Source organism: Bombina bombina, chromosome 10, assembly GCF_027579735.1.
Source record: "Bombina bombina isolate aBomBom1 chromosome 10, aBomBom1.pri, whole genome shotgun sequence".
In the NCBI taxonomy this organism is placed as follows: Eukaryota; Metazoa; Chordata; class Amphibia; order Anura; family Bombinatoridae; genus Bombina; species Bombina bombina.
Genome location: NC_069508.1, coordinates 17,711,661 through 17,729,332, shown reverse-complemented (window position 1 = coordinate 17,729,332; position 17,672 = coordinate 17,711,661). Strand labels below are relative to the sequence as shown.

The window sequence follows — 17,672 nt, the reverse complement described above, 5'->3', positions numbered from 1 at the left end:
TATAGGGTTATTGAGGCGGGAGTGAGGCGGATTAGGGGTTAATACATTTATTATAGTAGCAGTGAGGTCCGGTCGGCAGATTAGGGGTTAATTATTGTAGGTAGCTGGCGGCGATGTTGGGGGGGGGGGGAGATTAGGGGTTAATATATATAATATAGGGGTCGGTTGTGTTATGGGCAGCAGATTAGGGGTACATAGGTATAATGTAGGTTGCGGCGGTGTACGGAGCGGCAGATTAGGGGTTAAAAAAATATGCAGGTATCAGCGATAGCGGGGGCGGCAGATTAGGGGTTAATAAGTGTAAGATTAGGGGTGTTTAGACTCGGGGTACTTGTTAGGGTGTTAGGTGCAGACATAGGAAGTGTTTCCCCATAGGAAACAATGGTGCTGCGTTAGGAGCTGAACACTGCTTTTTTGCAGGTGTTAGGTTTTTTTTCAGCTCAAACTGCCCCATTGTTTTCTATGGGGGAATCGTGCACAAGCACGTTTTTGAAGCTGGCCGCGTCCGTAAGCACCGCTGGTATTGAGAGTTGCAGTGGCGGTAAATTATGCTCTACGCTCCTTTTTTGGAGCCTAACGCAGCCATTCTGTGAACTCTAAATACCAGCGGTATTTAAAAGGTGCGGGGGAAAAAAAGCCAGCGTTAACTACGCGGGTCGTTACCGACAAAACTCTAAATCTAGCCGATTGTGTGCCAACTAGTACACTCTCTAGTGTCATATCTTGTGAAATATTAATATCACAGTGTGTGTGTGCACATAGGTGACTGTGGGTCCTTATGAATAGGGGGCTTTATGGATTTTTGCACCGGGGCCCCGGAGTTTCTAGTTACGCCTCTGGCCATGTTAGCAGCTTGATATTGTGTGATAAAGCAACATAGGGCCCTATGTATGAAGCTGTGGAAGTAGATCCAATTGGGATGATTGACAAGACCTGCTCTCGCACAACTGGTTGACACAACCTCACAAGCATTTGCTCATGATGAGGGGTGGCAGTTTGCAAGGACTTAACCTTGTCCTTCCAGCATTTCATAAGTGGGGGTAATAGTATTAAAATAAAGTTACTTAACAAACAAGTGAAGAAAACTTGTGGCTGATTTACTTGCTTGAACTGCATTTAAATTTGCAAAAAAAATAAAAAATACTATTTTATGATTCAGATTGAATATACAATTTTAAACATATTGATCTTACTGTAAAGAGCCCCTTGCGCTGCTGTAGGTGAAATATTAATCTTTAATCTAAGTCTCTTAGCACAGCGGTTGCCAACCTTTCGGACCTCAGGGACCACTAAACTCACAATTTTGAATCCTGTGGACCACTAACATGATTTTGTTTTAAAAGGTACAAACCTCTATAATATGTGTGTGTGTGTGTGTGTATGTATATATATATATATATATATATATATATATATATACATACATACACATTCTGTACATAGCTAGTATAACCATAGCTAAGTTTACATTACGTATATATTTACACATTTTTAAGAATTATTTTTTGGAATTAACTGAATGACACAACTGAGAGAATACTTCCAAATGACAGATGAAGGGTGAGTGACAACTTTTGAGCTGGAAACAGAGAGGCAGAAAAAGAGAAAAAAAGGATTATGTTTAAAATGACCACAAGACTTCCAAGTTACCTCCCCAGTTAGGAATTATTCAAAACTACTTATGATCATGGACAGACATCAGAGTCATAAATTACGTTTATATCAGAAAGCTCTCAATATGGATGTGAGCTAACCACGACTGATGTTACTGGCAATTACTATAATACTGGTGGGATATGGCTGATCTGCTCGATGGCAATTACTAGAATTCAGGTGAAATGGCTTTGTGTGCGGGAAAATTATTAGAATGAAAAATAATTAATATTTAATAAATAAAAAAAAGAAGATGGAGGGGAGGAAGACAAACAGTGATGTAAGTCCATCTGAAGGAATTAGGAAAACTACTACAAAGAGACAGGTAAAAGGAACAAAATAAATGAAATATAAGAGAGATTTTTTTTGTTGTAAGATTTTATTTTTTATATACTTTAATTCCACTATTTCAAGCCAAGACTGCTGGCTTTAGAATGGAAGCATCTTCCTCTGAGCAGTGTGCCGGGCGGGAGGAGTTAAAAATACAATCTAGCTACGCAAGTTACGCAGTACTACGCAACGTGCGTAGGGAGATTGTAATTTAACTCCTTCTCTCCTGGTTTTCACTAATGTCCAGCCAGGCACTGCAGGGAGTTGCAGCACGACGGGGGTGACACCATCAGAGGAGATTAATTCCTGCTTGATGGTGTCAAGGACCACCAACATCTTCTCACTGACCACTGGTTGGCGACCGCTGTCTTAGCATGACCTCTTATCCTTTGTACAATCCTACTGATAATAAACTGATCAGCTGATAATTGCTTATATTGTTCCTGTATATCAGGGATCAGCAACCTTGACACCTCAGATGTTTTGGAACTACATTTCCCTTGATTCTCAGACAGCCTAATGTGAAATGTAGATCCAAAATATCTGGCAGCCTAAAGAGCATCTCAGCATCATGGTAAATGTAGTTCCAAAACATCTGGCAGCCTAAAGAGTATCTCAGCATCACGGGAAGTGTAGTTCCAAAACATCTGGCAGCATAAAGAGTATCTCAGCATCACAGGAAATGTAGTTCCAAAACATCTGGCAGCATAAAGAGTATCTCAGCATCACGGGAAATGTAGTTCCAAAATATCTGGCAGCATAAAGAGTATCTCAGCATCACGGGAAATGTAGTTCCAAAACATCTGGCAGCATAAAGAGTATCTCAGCATCACGGGAAATGTAGTTCCAAAACATCTGGGGTGCCAATGTTGCTGACCCCTGCTGTATATATTTATACAATGTAACCATATTACCTAGGAGACACCTCTTTCCAGTGTAAATAATTACAAACTTTCCAGCCTTTCTTCATAACTCAAATCTCCCATTCCCCTTATCAACTTTTTTTAAAATATTTTGTTTTGAGGTAACAAAAGAAAGCTTTACAGGCATAGCAGAGAAAAATCACACAGTATGAATATGTGCATGTACAAGAATATTGAGGATACATAATGATCCAAAACCTAAGGAATATTAGAGTCCCCAACATTATATGGATCTAGTTAGACTGAGAGACTGCTGTTTCCAGCCTGGTAGTCACAATCTTCCATTAGCATTATACTATGAGGAAAAAACATCCCTCATTGGAAAAGGAAGGCCAATCTTGGACCTCTAACTATATAGTCAGAATGTAGAGGGATTTTAGGGGGTATGAAACATTGGACCACTTTTGGGCCCTTATTAGTATAACAATTCTAGTAGAATAAGACACTTACATATCTTAGGAGGTATGGCAGTATAAAACAGACGTGAGTGAGTGTCAAACTGTTAATAAGAGACTTATATACAATGACGAATACCACTTGTGAGAAGAGATATGGTACATCATGTATACCATCAGAAAACTGGAGAATGGCAATATGATTTTTAACCCAGGCCTGTAACAAAATTTGAAAAAAAAGGCAGTAAACATTTTATTCCTAAACCTCACATGTAAATATGAGTATGTATAAAAACCATAGTGTATCTTAGAGACGTAGTAAAGTATAGTAGCCCAACAAAACTATACACAAGATTAAATGTCTAATATAACAGTTCTGCAGTATACCATTTAGCTTAAAGGGATACTGAACCCAATTTTTTTTTTCTTTCGTGATTCAGATAGAGCATGAAATTTTAAGCAACTTTCTAATTTACTCCTATTATCAAATTTTCTTTATTCTCTTGGCATCTTTATTTGAAATGCAAGAATGTAAGTTTAGATGCCGTTCCATTTTTCGTGAACAACCTGGGTTGTCCTTGCTGATTGGTGGATACATTCATCCACCAATAAAAAAATAATAAAAGTGCTGTCCAGAGCCTAAACCAAAAAATAGCTTAGATGCCTTCTTTTTCAAATAAAGATAGCAAGAGAACAAAGAAAAATTGATAATAGGAGTAAATTAGAACGTTGCTTAAAATTGCATGCTCTATCTGAACCACAAAAGAAACATTTTGGGTTCAGTGTCCCTTTAAGGCTGTGATAGTAAGCGTGATTATCTATCAAATTTGGGCAGCAAAACTGGCCATTACAAGAAGACTTTGAACTACAGGAGAGGTACCCATATTGGTGCCTAACTGCCAACAATCAATAGGTGTTAGTCACTTGGATTAAATATTGAGTGTTAGTAAGATCATTACATCAGTCAACAGAAAAGATTTGTAAGAGCAATTTTATCAAACTGGATGCCATGAAAATTTATTTTAGTGAGTAAATAAACTTGCTATAACATTTAAAAAGTATAGGGTACTCCATTATCCTGATAGAGCGATTTTAAGTTAGAATATCTGCATATGAATATTCAGGGCCACCCTACACAATCCCTCTGCTGCTAATAAGGAATATCCAACTGCAAGTGCCTAAAAGCTAACGCCTAGATTTAGAGTTTTGCGTTAGAAGGGGTGCGCATGTTTCCCCCCCCCCCCCGCACCTTTTAAACAACTCTGGTATTTAGAGTTTTCTGAAGGGCTGCGTTAGGCTCCAAAAAGGGAGCGTACAGGCATATTTACCGCCACTGCAACTCTAAATACCAGCGTTGCTTACGGACGCTGCCAGCTTCAAAAACGTGCTCATGCACGATATCCTCATAGGAAACAATGGGGCAGTTTGGGCTGAAAAAAAAACTAACACCTGCAAAAAAGCAGCGTTCAGCTCCTAACGCAGCCCCATTGTTTCCTATGGGGAAATGCTTCCTAAGTCTGCACCTAACACCCTAAGATGTACCCCAAGTCTAAACACCCCTAACCTTACACTTATTAACCCCTAATCTGCCGCCCCCGCTATCGCTGACCCCTGCATTACACTTTTAACCCCTAATCTGCTCTTCAGACACTGCCGCAACCTACATCATTATACCTATGTACCCCTAATCTTCTGCCCCTAACATCGCCGACCCCTATTTATTAACCCCTAATCTGCCGCCCCAAACGTTGCCGCTACCTTATCTACACTTATTAACCCCTAATCTGCTGACCGGACCTCGCCGCCACTATAATAAATGTATTAACCCCTAAACCGCCTCACTCCCGCCTCAAAAACCCTATAATAAATAGTATTAACCCCTAATCTGCCCTCCCTAACATCGCTGACACCTAACTTCAAGTATTAACCCATAATCTGCTGACCGGACCTCGCTGCTACTATAATAAATGTATTAACCCCTAAAGCTAAATCTAACCCTAACCCTAACACCCCCCTAACTTAAATATAATTTAAATCTAACGAAATAAAATAAATCTCATTAAATAAATTATTCCTATTTAAAGCTAAATACTTACCTGTAAAATAAACCCTAATATAGCTACAATATAAATAATAATTACATTGTAGCTATTTTAGGATTAATATTTATTTTACAGGCAACTTTGTATTTATTTTAACCAGGTACAATAGCTATTAAATATTTAATAACTATTTAATAGCTACCTAGTTAAAATAATTACAAAATTACCAGTAAAATAAATCCTAACCTAAGTTACAATTAAACCTAACACTACACTATCAATAAATTAATTAAATAAACTACCTACAAGTACCTACAATTATCTACAATTAAATCAACTAAACTAAATTACAAAAAAAACAAACACTAAATTACAAAAAAAACACTAAATTACAAAAAATAAAAAAAGATTACAAGAATTTTAAACTAATTACACCTACTCTAAGCCCCCTAAAAAAATAACAAAGACCCCCAAAATAAAAAAATGCCCTACCCTATTCAAAAATAAAAAGTTTACAGCTCTTTTACCTTACCAGCCCTTAAAAGGGCCTTTAGCGGGGCATGCCCCAAAGAAAACAGCTCTTTTGCCTGTAAAAAACATTCAATACCCCCCCAACATTACAACCCACCACCCACATTCCCCTAATCTAACCCAAACCCCCCTTAAAAAACCTAACACTAAGCCCCTGAAGATCTCCCTACCTTATCTTCACCACACCGGGTATCACCGATCCGTCCAGAAGAGGCTCCGAAGAAGTCTTCATCCTATCCGGCAAGAAGAGGTCCAGAAGAGGCTCCGAAGTCTTCATCCTATCCGGCAAGAAGAGGACATCCGGACCGGCAAACATCTTCATCCAAGCGGCATCTTCTATCTTCATCCATCCGACGAGGAGCGGCTCCATCTTCAAGACCTCCGGTGCGGAACATCCTCTTCTCCCGACGACTAGCTGACAAATGAAGGTTCCTTTAAGGGACGTCATCCAAGATGGCGTCCCTCGAATTCCGATTGGCTGATAGGATTCTATCAGCCAATCGGAATTAAGGTTGGAAAAATCTGATTCAATCAGATTCAAGTCCAATCTGATTGGCTGATCCAATCAGCCAATCAGATTGAGCTCGCATTCTATTGGCTGTTCCGATCAATCAGCCAATCAGATTTTTCCTACCTTAATTCCGATTGGCTGATAGAATCCTATCAGCCAATCGGAATTCGAGGGACGCCATCTTGGATGACGTTCCTTAAATGAACCTTCATTCGTCGTCTAGTCATCAGGAGAAGAGGATGTTCTGCGCCGGAGGTCTTGAAGATGGAGCCGCTCCTCGTCGGATGGATGAAGATAGAAGATGCCGCTTGGATGAAGATGTTTGCCGGTCCGGGTGTCCTCTTCTTGCCGGATAGGATGAAGACTTCGGAGCCTCTTTTGGACCTCTTCTTGCCGGATAGGATGAAGACTTCGGAGCCTCTTCTGGAAGGATCGGTGATACCCGGCGTGGTGAAGATAAGGTAGGGAGATCTTCAGGGGCTTAGTTTTAGTTTTTTTAAGTTGGGTTTGGGTTAGATTAGGGGTATGTGGGTGGTGGGTTGTAATGTTGGGGGGCGGTATTGTATGTTTTTTTTACAGGCAAAAGAGCTGTTTTCTTTGGGGCATGCCCCGCAAAAGGCCCTTTTAAGGGCTGGTAAGGTAAAAGAGCTGAAAACTTTTTATTTTAGAATAGGGTAGGGCATTTTTTTATTTTGGGGGGCTTTGTTATTTTTTTAGGGGGCTTAGAGTAGGTGTAATTAGTTTAAAATTCTTGTAATCTTTTTTTATTTTTTGTAATTTAGTGTTTTTTTATTTTGTAATTTAGTGATTGTTTTTTTTTGTAATTTAGTTTAGTTTATTTAATTGTAGATAATTGTAGGTACTTGTAGGTAGTTTATTTAATTAATTTATTGATAGTGTAGTGTTAGGTTTAATTGTAACTTAGGTTAGGATTTATTTTACTGGTAATTTTGTAATTATTTTAACTAGGTAGCTATTAAATAGTTATTAACTATTTAATAGCTATTGTACCTGGTTAAAATAAATACAAAGTTGCCTGTAAAATAAATATATATCCTAAAATAGCTACAATGTAATTATTATTTATATTGTAGCTATATTAGGGTTTATTTTACAGGTAAGTATTTAGTTTTAAATAGGATTATTTATTTAATAAGAGCTAATTTATTTTGTTAGATAAAAATTATATTTAACTTGGGGGGGTTAGTGTTAGGGTTAGACTTAACTTTAGGGGTTAATACATTTATTATAGTAGCGGTGAGGTCCGGTCGGCAGATTAGGGGTTAATACTTGAAGTTAGGTGTCAGTGATGTTAGGGAGGGCAGATTAGGGGTTAATACTATTTATTATAGGGTTTTTGAGGCGGGGGTGAGGCGATTTAGGGGTTAATACATTTATTATAGTGGCGGCAAGGTCCGGTCGGCAGATTAGGTGTTAATAAGTGTAGGTAGGTAGCGGCGATGTTGAGGGGGGGCAGATTAGGGGTTAATAAATATTTTGTAGGTGTCGGCGATGTTAGGGTCAGCAGATTAGGGGTACATAGGGACAATTCAGAATAGATAAAAAGATCACCTAGCGCCTTATTGCACTGACCCCTAGCTAAGATAAATTGACCCCTAGTGGTCAATACACAAATATTCAAACTAACAATTAACTATCAAAGGGCCAAAATAAGGCAGGGTCTGAAACTCAAACGCTATATTGAATCAATATTTATTACAATATGGATATAAAATGGATATAAAATTATTCCTTCGCTAGAACAATATAAAACATATAACATAAAATGGATAACAGTTGCTATGTGTTATCACTTTATTGCTAAAACCTGGTATTATATTACAATGATTTACAACTCAGATTAATACAATGAATTAAAAATAAAAATACTATGATGTTCCCTCATGGATCCATGTTAACAGTCTAAGATAGTTCCAACAATTAAGATTGTTTTTGTGGTTAGGGTAAACCAATAGATCTGTGGGTTTATTTCCCCAGTATAGTTAATGTCGTTAGGCACTATGGTTAGGATTCCCTTTTATCCTCATTGGATCAATCCTTAAAACAAGGTTATTAACTACCACAGTTATTCAGATCTGCTTGGCTCAATGCACAATGTTGTTTCCTACACTGCCTTTGAGATCCTCTAGCAGATCTAATTTCTCAGCGGATTACCGCTTGAGTGCAGCAAGTTGCCGCTTTTATAAATAGTTAATATTCAACGTAGGAAATACAGGTTTTAATAAATATAGATATATTGGCTGTGCGCTAATCTTCAATCGGTGAAAAACAATTTTGGTGATGGTGACAAAAACCACTGTGATTAAAAATATAACAAAACAAAACTGACAACTTTAACTTAGTGTTTGACTATATATATTTTTAATCACAGTGGTTTTTGTCACCATCACCAAAATTGTTTTTCACCGATTGAAGATTAGCGCACAGCCAATATATCTATATTTATTAAAACCTGTATTTCCTACGTTGAATATTAACTATTTATAAAAGCGGCAACTTGCTGCACTCAAGCGGTAATCCGCTGAGAAATTAGATCTGCTAGAGGACCTCAAAGGCAGTGTAGGAAACAACATTGTGCATTGAGCCAAGCAGATCTGAATAACTGTGGTAGTTAATAACCTTGATTGATCCAATGAGGATAAAAGGGAATCCTAACCATAGTGCCTAACGACATTAACTATACTGGGGAAATAAACCCATAGATCTATTGGTTTACCCTAACCACAAAAACAATCTTTATTGTTGGAACTATCTTAGACTGTTAACATGGATCCATGAGGGAACATCATAGTATTTTTATTTTTAATTCATTGTATTAATCTGAGTTGTAAATCATTGTAATATAATACCAGGTTTTAGCAAAAAAGTGATAACACATAGCAACTGTTATCCATTTTATGTTTTATATGTTTTATATTGTTCTAGCGAAGGAATAATTTTATATCCATTTTATATCCATATTGTAATAAATATTGATTCAATATAGAGTTTGAGTTTCAGACCCTGCCTTATTTTGGCGCTTTGATAGTTAATTGTTAGTACATAGGGATAATGTAGGTTGCGGCGGTGTGCGGTCGGCAGATTAGGAGTTAAAAAATTTTATTATAGTGGTGGCGATGTGGGGGGACCTCGGTTTAGGGGTACATAGGTAGTTTATGGGTGTTAGTGTACTTTAGAGCACAGTAGTTAAGAGCTTTATGAACCGGCGTTAGCCCATAAAGCTCTTAACTCCTGACTTTTTTCTGCGGCTGGAGTTTTGTCGTTAGAGTTCTAACGCTCACTTCAGCCAAGACTCTAAATACCAGCGTTAGAAAGATCCCATTGAAAAGATAGGATACGCAATTGACGTAAGGAGATCTGCGGTATGGAAAAGTCACGGCTGGAAAGTGAGCGTTAGCCCCTTACCTACAAGACTCTAAATACCAGTGGGCAGCCAATACCAGCGTTAGGACCCCCTAACGCTGGTTTGGACGGCTAATGCAGAACTCTAAATCTAGGCGTAAGAAAATAATCACCTTTAAAGGAGGCTGAATGCTTCACCCTTGCTGGGGGATCTAGAGTATATTGTGTAAAATAATAGAAAAAGTATGGTCTCCTAGAATCAGATTATCTAATCGTAATAAAGAGTCATCTTAACTGATAATGTAGGCAACAAAGAGGGCAAAGGAAATCTATAAAAAATGAAAATAAACAATAAACAAATTGGAGGCAGCAGCCTAGACAGATAAATACACCAGCCTTATACTGACTCAAGTCCCAAATGTGTCCCAGTCATCTGACTCCAGTTTTATAAGAGTGGCATAGTTGATAATGAGGTTTGAGCTGAAGACTTGACAGAGCATTTTTCTCCCATACTGCTGGTACACATCTGTCCCCATAACGTAGAATATAAGGGGGGTTTCTCTTTGCACATCCGTAGGAATACAATACTGCTTGATGCATATCTGTAGTGGGGTTGCGCAGCATCACCAGGATGGGTTGAAGACCTTCAGGCTTGTTTGGGTATCTAGGAGGTCCAGATGTACCAGTAGAAGCCTTTTTTGTCTGCTCCTGAGGCGCCATAATCAGTTGTCCCATATCTCTCTCCAAAGGGCATTTCCTCCAAGCCCTTTTGTATTCAACATCCTTTTTCTGAGGGCCGGCCACATCCCTCTGAACTAGGGTCGTAGATGTAGGTAAGTGGCAAACAGAAGTTCCCATCGGTAAGCTGACAGCATCTACCTCCCCAGGGAGCTGTTTTTTGATAAATTTTGTGTTGCTGCACTGTACAGGATGAGCAGCAGATGCCTCCAACTCAGGATCATCAGAAACCTTCCCTGCATGTACGTCTTCCATTAAAGACAGTAGACGATCAAATCTATTGCACATCTTGCGCTCAAAGTCCTTTAGTAAGGTTTGCATAGCCATATAGATTTCCACCATTCTCCCAAACACTAGAGGGTAGATTTATTATGGGTTGAGCGGACATAATTCTGGTGAAATGCTTGTGCAATGCTGCCCCCTGCACATTCGTGGCCAATCTGCCACTAGCAGGGACCGTCAATCATTACTATCGGATGGGATTGGGGTGATTGAAGTGTTAAGAAGCAGCAGTCTTATGACAGCTGCTTCTTAACTTCTGTTTCCAGCGAGACGGAAACTTCGCTTGGTGAAAGCTGCTTATTAAATCTCCCCCTATGTATCTTAGTCTCAAGTAGAAAAATATAATCTCAGATGAATTTTATATATATGTATTGCAACACACCCTTGGCATTGTGATATGGCATTGTGATATGACAGAGGCCCGAAGGAACTCTACTGGGGTTTTGGTGGGAGGCCACAACCTCAAAAAAAGCTCTGGTGCTAACAGCTAACTTAACATGTGTGGGATCATCAGAAGGAGGATGATTAGCTCATTTATAGTGTGTAAAATGTCATGCCAGGTGGCATCATGATAAGTTATTTTGTCATGCTAGATCATCAAGGCTGGAGCAGAACTCAAAACTGCGACCTATCATGGCTGCCAATCATGGCCGCCGCCCGGAAGTTCCCCCTCCCTTTATCAACCTTTGGCCCCTTCTCTGCGCTTTTTCTAGTTCTATAATATCTTACATAAAACCAGTGATCAAATTACACTATATAGTAAATAATACAAGCAGTTATGTGCCAGAAGTAAAATCACAAGAACAGTTTCTCCCATACTTGGATATATTGCTGCTTTACGTAATGGTTAATAACAGATATTTTTCCTACATAGAAATATCTTGTCAGAAGCCACAAATATCTAAAGGAGTTGTGACAAATCCTAAGAATATTTACAAAGAAGACGACAGAATATCCTACAGCTGCAATCCTGGGTTCAAATCAGAGAGAAATGCAGAAGCCACTTGTACTGGAAATGGCTGGAGCCCTGAGCCGTCGTGTGTAGGTCAGTAATTATTATGATCTGAAATAGTAGTTATTTAGCTGCTGTAATTTTACTGTGTGTATTTAGTATGGTTTTTAAAATCACTATTATCATTCGGCTAGATTACGAGTTTTGCGTTATGAGTGAAAAAGATTCATAACGCTGTTTTTTCACTACCGCTGCTATTACGAGTCTTGCAGGTATATCTGTACCGCACACTTTTTTGGCCGTAACGCAAAGTAACTACCGCAGCTTTAAAAAAGTCCTTTTTCAATGGGACTTCCATAGTGCCGGTATTACGAGTTTGCCTGTCCGGCCACAAAGTGAGCGGTACAGCCTATAACTACAAGATCCATACCATAAACTGAAAGTCATTAGTTATGGGTTTTACGTTACAAAGCTGTACCATAAAACTCATAACTAAAGTGCTAAAAAGTAAACTAACACCCATAAACTACCTATTAACCCCTAAACCAAGGCCCTCCCGCATCGCAAACACTAAAATAAAATTATTAACCCCTAATCTGCCGCTCCCGACATCGCCACCACTAGAATAACATATTAACCCCTAAACCGCCGTACTCCCGCATCGCAAACACTAGTTAAATATTATTAACCCCTAATCTGCTGCCCCCAAAATTGCTGCCACTATACTAAAGTTATAAACCCCTAAACCTAACCCTAAGTGTAACCCTAACACCCACTAACTTTAATATAATTAAAATAAATCTAAATAAAAATTACTATCATTAACTAAATAATTCCTATTTAAAACGAAATACTTACCTATAAAATAAACCCTAAGCTAGCTACAATATAACTGATAGTTACATTGTAGCTATCTTAGGTTTTATTTTTATTTAATAGGCAAGTTTGTATTTATTTTAACTAGGTAGACTAGTTACTAAATAGTTATTAACTATTTACTAGCTACCTAGTTAAAATAAATACAAATTTACCTGTAAAATAAAACCTAACCTGTCTTACACTAACACCTAACCTTACACTAGAATTAATTTAATTACATTAATTAAATACAATTAACTAAATTACAAAAAAAAAAACCCCACTAAATTACACAAAATAAAAAAGAAATGATCAAATATTTAAACTAATTACACCTAATCTAATAGCCCTATTAAAATAAAAAAGCCCCCCAAAATAAAAAACCCTAGCCTAAACTAAACTGCCAATAGCCCTTAAAATGGCCTTTTGCAGGGCATTGTCTCAAATAAATCAGCTCTTTTACCTGTAAAAAAAATACAAACAACCCCCCAACAGTAAAACCCACCACCCACACAACCAAACCCCCCAAATAAAATCCTATCTAAAAAACCTAAGCTCCCCATTGCCCTGAAAAGGGCATTTGGATGGGCATTGCCCTTAAAAGGGCATTTAGCTCTTTTTCAGCCCAAACCCTAAGCTAAAAATAAAACCCACCCAAGAAACCCTTAAACAAACCTAACAATAACCTCCAAAGATCCGCTTACAGTTTTTGAAGACCGGACATCCATCCTCAACGAAGCTGGGAGAAGTCTTCATCCAAGCAGGCAGAAGTCCTCAACGAAGCCGGGAGAAGTCTTCATCCAAGCGGCAAGAAGTCTTCCTCCAGGCGGGCAGACGTCTTCATCAAGACGGCATCTTCTATCTTCATCCTTCCGACGCGGAGCAGCTCCATCTTCAAGACATCCGGCGTGGAGCATCCTCTTCATACGGTCCCAGCCGTACACTGAAGGTTCCTTTAAATGACGTCATCCAAGATGACGTCCCTTGAATTCCGATTGGCTGATAGAATTCTATCAGCCAATCGGAATTAAAGGTGAATAAATCCTATTGGCTGATGCAGTCAGCCAATAGGATTGAGCTTCAATCCTATTGGCTGATCCAATTAGCCAATAGGATTGAGCTCACATTCTATTGGCTGTTCCAATCAGCAAATAGAATGCAAGCTCAATCCTATTGGCCCGCCTGGAGGACCACTTCTTGCTGCTTGGATGAAGACTTCTCCCAGCTTCGTTGAGGACTTCTGCCCGCTTGGATGAAGACTTCTCCCAGCTTCGTTGAGGACTTCTGCCCGCTTGGATGAAGACTTCTCCCGGCTTCGTTGAGGATGGATGCCCGGTCTTCAAAAACTGTAAGTGGATCTTCGGGGGTTAGTGTCAGGTTTTTTTAAGGGTTTATTGGGTGGGTTTTATATTTAGCCTAGGGTTTGGGCTGAAAAAGAGCTAAATGCCCTTTTAAGGGCAATGTCCATCCAAATGCCCTTTTCAGGGCAATTGGGAGCTTAGGTTTTTTAGATAGGATTTTATTTTGGGGGTTTGGTTGTGTGGGTTTTACTGTTTGGGGGTTGTTTGTATTTTTTTTTACAGGTAAAAGAGCTGATTTCTTTGGGGCAATACCCTGCAAGAGGCCCTTTTAAGGGCTATTGGCAGTTTAGTTTAGGCTAGGGTTTTTTTATTTTTGGGGGGCTTTTTTATTTTGATAGGGCTATTAGATTAGGTGTAATTAGTTTAAATACTTGATAATTTCTTTTTTATTTTGTGTAATTTAGTATTTGTTTTTTTTTTGTAATTTTGTTAATTGTATTTAATGTAATTTATTTTATTGTAGTGTAAGGTTAGGTGTTAGTGTAAGACAGTTTAGGTTTTATTTTACAGGTACATTTGTATTTATTTTAACTAGGTAGCTAGTAAATAGTTAATAACTATTTACTAACTAGTCTACCTAGTTAAAATAAATACAAACTTGCCTGTGAAATAAAAATAAAACCTAAGATAGATACAATGTAACTATTAGTTATATTGTAGTTATCTTAGGGTTTATTTTACAGGTAAGTATTTATTTAGTTTTAAATAGGAATTATTTAGGTATTAATTGTAATTTATATTTATATTTATTTTAATTATGTTCAAGTAAGTGGGTGTTAGGGTTAGACTTAGGTTTAGGGGTTAATAACTTTAGTATAGTGGCAGCGACATTGGGGGCGGAAGATTAGGGGTTAATAAGTGTTGGTAGGTGGCGGCGATGTTAGGGGCGTTTGATTAGGGGTTAATAAGTATAATGTAGGTGTCAGCGATGTCAGTGGCGGCAGATTAGGGGTTAATAAGTGTAATGTAGGTGGCAGCGATGTTGGGGACGGCAGATTAGGGGTTAATAAATATAATGTAGGTGTCGGCGATGTCGGGGGCGGCAGATTAGGGGTTAATAAGTATAATGTAGGTGTCGGCGATGTCGGGGGCAGTAGATTAGGGGTGTTTAGACTCTGGGTTTATGTTAGGGGGTTAGGTGTAAACATAACTTTTCTTTCACCATAGGAATCAATGGGGCTGCATTACGGAGTTTTAAGCTCCTTTATTGCAAGTGTTAGGCTTTTTTTTGGCCGGCTCTCCCCATTGATGTCTATGGGGAAATCGTGCACGAGCACGTAAAACCAGCTCAAAGCAGTGCTGGTATTTGAGTGTGGTATGGAGCTCAATGGAGCTTAATGCTGCCATATTGCCCGCTAACGCAGGGTTTTTGAAAACCTGTAATAGCAGCGCTATAGGGAGGTGAGCGGTGGAAATAACTTGCAAGTTAGCACAGAGCAGCTCTTACCGCAAAACTCGTAATCTAGCCGTTAGTTATTAATACATTTAAAGAGCAACATACTGAATGAAAAGCCTGCTGATTTAAAGCTCTCTGAGCAGATGAGATGATTTAACATGAACCTGCAGCACTGAGAGATCCCTCACAGTATTCTAAAGAGGCAGATAGTGTTTTACTTCTCCAAGGGATGTTCTGTGCATTTCTGTATGTGAAGGAGAGACAAGAGCAGCGCATGCAGTAGCAGACCTACTAAACAGAGTGCGCTGGTTAGGGATGGGTGAATGTTTTGTAGCATTCAGAAAATTAAACTAATTTCAACACATTCGTATATTTGTTTCGAATTTTGAGTATTTGTACACTATTCTAACATTCATTTAAAGGGACAATGAACCCAAATTATTTATTTCATGATTCAGATAGAACAGGCTAACAATGGTATTGAGACAGTTGTTCGTTCCTGTGAGTGTGCTTCTCTCTTTGTGTATGTATATATATTATGTATATATATATATATATATATATATATATATATATATATATATATATATATATATAAAACTATGTGATTATATTTTCATTATTTATTTTTCCCCTTTTCCTGTAATTCCACTCTGCAATTGTGAGCTTTTCAGTTCCTGTAAGAAATGGAAGTGCAGAACACCCTTATATTCCACACAGCCATTGGCTGCACACTCTAGTGACCTGTTTATTACTGTCCCTAATTGACCACAGCATAGAAAGTAACCTAAGTTACAACATGGCAGCTCCCATTGTTTTATAGACACTAAGGGGTAGATTTATTATGGGTCAAGCGAACATGATTCATTGTAGCAAACGCTGTCGGCATTTAACATTGCACAAACATTTTCTGGTTAAATGCTTGTGCAATGCCGCCCCCTGCACATTCACAGCCAATCGGCTGCTAGCAGGGGGTGTCAATTATCCTGATCAGATCAGGATGATTGAAGTGCGCCACCTAAACGTGGTGGACAAGTTAAGAAGCAGGGGTCTTACGAACATTGCTTCTTAAATTCTGTTTCCGGCGAGCCGGAAATGTTACACTTATTTTGTCAATATTTAAACAGCTAATGAAACTTTAAAAAAAACGACATCTGCTTATTATTCTCAGACTAATCTTTTATTTGAATGCATCATCCTACCTAGCATTGATTTAGTGTTTAGTGTCCCTTTTATCAACTAAATACAGTCTCTTAGTGCTGCACTATTCATCAGTTAAATCCCTGCTTTTTTATAGTAAATAATGGGCAAGCGCACGTAAGTGTGGTCATATAGATCAGCGTATATAACCATTAATCTGTAGTGCTAATTGCCACCCATGCTGCAGTTTGCACATTTTTTTTTTTAAATCCGGTACTCGTATATTTAATAAAGCTTTCTTTCAAAATCACTGTATCCCATTATTTAAATTAAAAATTGTTCCAAATTGTTCTAAAAATAAAATAAAAAATAAGCTATATACTATGGTGAAATATGTCATGGGAAGGTACAATCTGTAGTAAAATATTAGTAACTGCAAGGGATATATATATATATTTAATTGAAGCTTTATTTATCAAAAACTAATAAAGGACTACTAAGAGATCAGTCATTGGTATATATGTTATAATAGCAATTATCACTGTAACCCATGGTGTATTTAGGTTTTGTGCTGCCCTAGGCACTTAAAATTATGTTGTCCCCCCCCAGCTTTTGGGCCTTTGCTGGCCATAATATTAAATATACACCAGGGCTTGCAAACACTCGGGTGGGTTGAATTAGTACAAGTGTGCAATATATATATATATACACACACACACACACACATACATACACACACACACACACATACATACACACACATACACACACACACAGTTACAGCTAGTTAACACAACTGAGACTGAAAAAGTGTCCCCACCCACCCCAATCTGCTGCCCTACGCAAGTGCTTTGTTTGCCTAGGCCAAAATACGCCCCTGCTGTAAACCCAAGCATGATGAGTTTAATGCTTTATACATTTTTAAATAAACACAACCACGCACATAATATAATTTTGGAACATAAGAGTGCTTTAAAAGGGTATTCTAGTAAATTAACTTACTGCATTGTAAATATACCTGCTGCCTTATTGGAAACAAAGAATTTATTAAATTTGCTAATTAATCAAAACAAAGGCAAATTCCATAGAGCATCAATAGTGGTGCCAATAAACACATAAAGCAGTTATTTTTATTGTTGCAATATTAAATATTATTTATTTGGTTAAAAAGGGCCATGAAACCCAAATGTTGAAACA

At 38.1% G+C, this 17,672-nt stretch overlaps 1 protein-coding gene across 1 annotated transcript in view; it reads left to right on the top strand.

Moving 5' to 3' along the window:
- The window catches only part of LOC128641198 (uncharacterized), a 434,766-nt gene that overhangs the window by 7,776 nt on the left and 409,318 nt on the right, over positions 1-17,672 (top strand). The window contains exon 2 of the mRNA XM_053693764.1: positions 11,643-11,813. Coding sequence (XP_053549739.1) covers positions 11,643-11,813 — 171 coding nt within the window. The remainder of the gene's footprint in view (positions 1-11,642; positions 11,814-17,672) is intronic.